Source organism: Crocodylus porosus, unplaced genomic scaffold (assembly GCF_001723895.1).
Source record: "Crocodylus porosus isolate Cpor-Errol unplaced genomic scaffold, CroPor_comp1, whole genome shotgun sequence".
Taxonomy (NCBI): domain Eukaryota; kingdom Metazoa; phylum Chordata; order Crocodylia; family Crocodylidae; genus Crocodylus; species Crocodylus porosus.
This window is the reverse complement of record NW_017728911.1, coordinates 17,136,550-17,139,812: the sequence shown is the minus strand read 5'-3', so window position 1 is coordinate 17,139,812 and position 3,263 is coordinate 17,136,550. Positions and strand designations below refer to the sequence as shown.

Here is a 3,263-nt window from a genome sequence, read left to right as displayed (position 1 = left end):
ATATTAGGAAGAACTACTTCACTGTAAGGGTGGCCAGAGCCTGGAATAGGCTTCCCAGAGAGGTGGTGCTCTCACCTTCCCTGGAAATCTTCAAGAGGAGACTGGACAGGCACCTGGCTGGGGTCTTATGACCCCTGCCACCCGCAGTGCTCCTTCCTGCCCATGGTAGGGGGTCAGACTCGGTGATCTGTCTAGGTCCCTTCCGACTCACTGATTCTATGATTCTATATTTTCTTCTGCTTAAAAAAAGTAATCAAAGTCTGAGTACACAGTGCACTTCCCAAAGCTTGTCATTTTATCATATTTGGAAGTATTTTCTTAGGGACAGTAAAAGATACCTAGCACAAAGGCCATCCAAATTTTGAATCTGCTCCAAAGCACAGGGACACTTCCACTGTCCAAAGCACCTCAAAATATACTATTGGTAAAATAAATTTTTCTTCAGCTTGATCTTGCACAGTTTTGACTTAACTCTTCTTATACTGATATACGAAATCTATTTTTCCACTGGGAGCATGGTAAAACATTCATCCAAGTGGTTAGTAAGCTCAGTTTTAAGCAACTTAAAACAGTGTAACAGGTAGGGCAAAGTAAACGTAAGAGGTAGTGCTACCAGCTAACAGAATCCCAACCCAATGGGATTTCTAAGTCTTACAGACACTCAAGGCTACGGAGACTTCCCCAGAAACCGCACACATTTAGAAACCAGACAACTACCACAGTAAACTAAAGCTAACACTTAAACTTTCTGAAAATTACACACTCCTTCAAAGCACAGAAGGCTAGCCCATTTACACAGGCCTGTATCAACAGGATAACAGAAGAGCATTCATTATTCTTGTCACTCTTGGGCAAAGAAAGCATCCTGCAGGGCAACATATCCTGTTGGGTCTCAAACAGCCTTGTAGACACCCCCACAGAACAATTTTCAAATGCAAAAATTAAGTCTCTTTGAATAAAGTTACCAAATTTCCTCTTTGTAACCTTGCATCTCCTCCCTGCTCACATGTAAGAGGAACCTTACATTAAATACTTATCCTTACACCTGTGTACACCATGTAGCTACAGACTCCACTTCCAGTTTGCCTAGCGCTCAAAGGCTTCCTCTTCCCTTTACTGAATGTAACAAAGAGAGTTACAAAGGTTTGTTGGGAGCTGGCCACGCAACAGGCTACCACAGCCCCTGCAGACAGCCAGCAGCTGCCCCAACAGGCTATCATCTAACCCCAGGGAAGTAAACGCTCACAGACTTGCTACACCACACGCCTGTGACCAGCACAGCGATTAGTCTTCATCAGAAAGGAAGAGGCAGACTCAGGACAGCAGGCGCAGAGCCTTGCGGAGAGAGGCGAAGGGCAAACTCCGACACCAGCCCTTGGACCCTGTCCAGGCGAGCCGGGCCCTCAGGCGGCGGGAGCCCCCGAGCCCACCCCGGCCACGGGCCGCCCCGCGCTTCCTCCTCAGCAGGCGATGAACAGGGGCAAACTCAGGCGCTGCCTGAGCCCTGCCAGGAATAACCCGCGGGGGGGGGAGGAGGGGGGGGCACCTCGGGACCCAAGCCGCGCCCCGCCCCTGCGGCATCCCCGCTCGGCCCCGGCCCCGGCCCCGGCCCCTCGCTCGGCTGGGAGACACCGCCCCCGGGCAGGACAGATCCACCCGCCCCCACCCACGAGGGACCCCGGGAGTGCAGCGGGCGGCCGCGCTCCCACATTGCGGCGGCTCCCTGGGGCCCGGCCTCACCTCGTCCCCCGCCAGCCCCAGCATCAGCGACTCCACGGGAGAGGCCGCCATGGTGCCTCCGCGCTCGGCACTGCCGGGCACCGGGACCCTCTCGGCCCCGCCCGTCGCCGTGTTGGCCCCGCCCCTCCCGCGCGCAGCGCTGGCCCCGCCCCTTCCCAACGGCAGTCCCTCAGGGGCCTGCGGCGGGCGGAGCCTCGGGGGCAGGGGTTTCGTCGGGCGTCGAGTCTGTTGTTGCAGCAGCTACGTGACTGCGATAAAGCGCGCCGAGCGTCGCGGAGCCACGCATCCGTCCTCAGGCCTGAGCGCAGCGATGTAGGCCAGGGTAGAGCTCTGCCGTTATGGGAGAAGCTTCTCCCAGAGCTATATGGCTCTGGTAAATATGAACCCACCACAGTTGTATCGTGGGTCTTTTAATGTTTTTTTTTTGGGGGGGGTGACCTAAATAGTCGAGGGTTAAAATACAGAGCCACTTCCTTGCAAAAACTTCACACCTCCCAAAAAAGTTGGCCTGCCTAAAGTGTAGGGCCTTGGGCGGTCATCCAGTTTGCCCTCCCTGAAAGCTGCTGCTGTTATCTATCTCCCAAGAAAAGATCCCCAACTACCCAACAAGCAGAAACTGTGTGGCGGGGTGGGAATGGTATGAAATACAAACATTTAGTACAGATGTAGTATAGACTGGGCTCAGGGAACAAAATGAGTGGCTGGATGGTGTAGTTGAGGTCAGACATAGTTTCCACCCCTCTCTCACGCTATTTGAAAAGCCAGGTGCCCATTCAGATTGGGTTGAACTGAAAGGGACTGTTTGGAGGGAGTCTGTCTTTAACATGGTTTCCTTAGCTCATTTTGCATCTGTTCTTCATTCTGTTCTTTGAGGCTGTCTAAGGAGTTGCTTAAGGAATGTAGCTTTCTAACAGACAGGTTAACCAGGAAGCTAAAGAGGAACAATAGCAGGGAAGCCATTAATAATGTTTTTTTCTAGGGACTTTGACCCCTATACTTGCTAACATTCCAGCCTGAGCTGATTTTGTCAGAAAAAAACTACTGTACAAGTTCCCCTTTTGGATGCCTTCCAACTGCTAGTTTGAGAATCCAGAGGAAAGACCACGACCTATCTTTTGGTCCTAGCATTTCTGCACCGAGGACCAACCTGCTTCCGTTATCTTCTCCATCAACAGCAAGATTCCAGAGTCCAACAGTCCAAGCTGTTTCTATAACATTCTTGTTCCTAAAACTGCTTCCTGCCGCTATTGTTCTATGGCAAATTGCACACCCTGCAGTTTCTACAACTTGCAGGAGGAGCGTCTGTGTTTGCTGTTGCTTTTGTAGTTTAGCCATCTACTTTTGCTATGTACCTAGAACAGGGGTGGGCAAAATACAGCCGGCGGCTACAGTAGGGAGCACGAGCCATGGGGTGGGTTAGGGGCTGCTTTTCCCCCACACTCAGCACGAGCTTGTAACCTAGCCCCACTGCCAGCCTGGGCCCCACACTGGCTCTGGGCTCACCCATCGAAGCTGTACACAGT

At 52.3% G+C, this 3,263-nt stretch overlaps 1 protein-coding gene across 1 annotated transcript in view; it reads right to left on the bottom strand.

Annotated features, from left to right (window-relative positions):
* NEDD4 (neural precursor cell expressed, developmentally down-regulated 4, E3 ubiquitin protein ligase) overlaps window positions 1–1,843 on the bottom strand; it is a 118,517-nt gene extending 116,674 nt beyond the window's left edge. Inside the window, exon 1 of the mRNA XM_019533527.1 lies at window positions 1,741–1,843. Coding sequence (XP_019389072.1) covers window positions 1,741–1,791 — 51 coding nt within the window. The 5' untranslated portion in view covers window positions 1,792–1,843. The remainder of the gene's footprint in view (window positions 1–1,740) is intronic.
* Window positions 1,844–3,263: the final 1,420 nt, after the last annotated feature.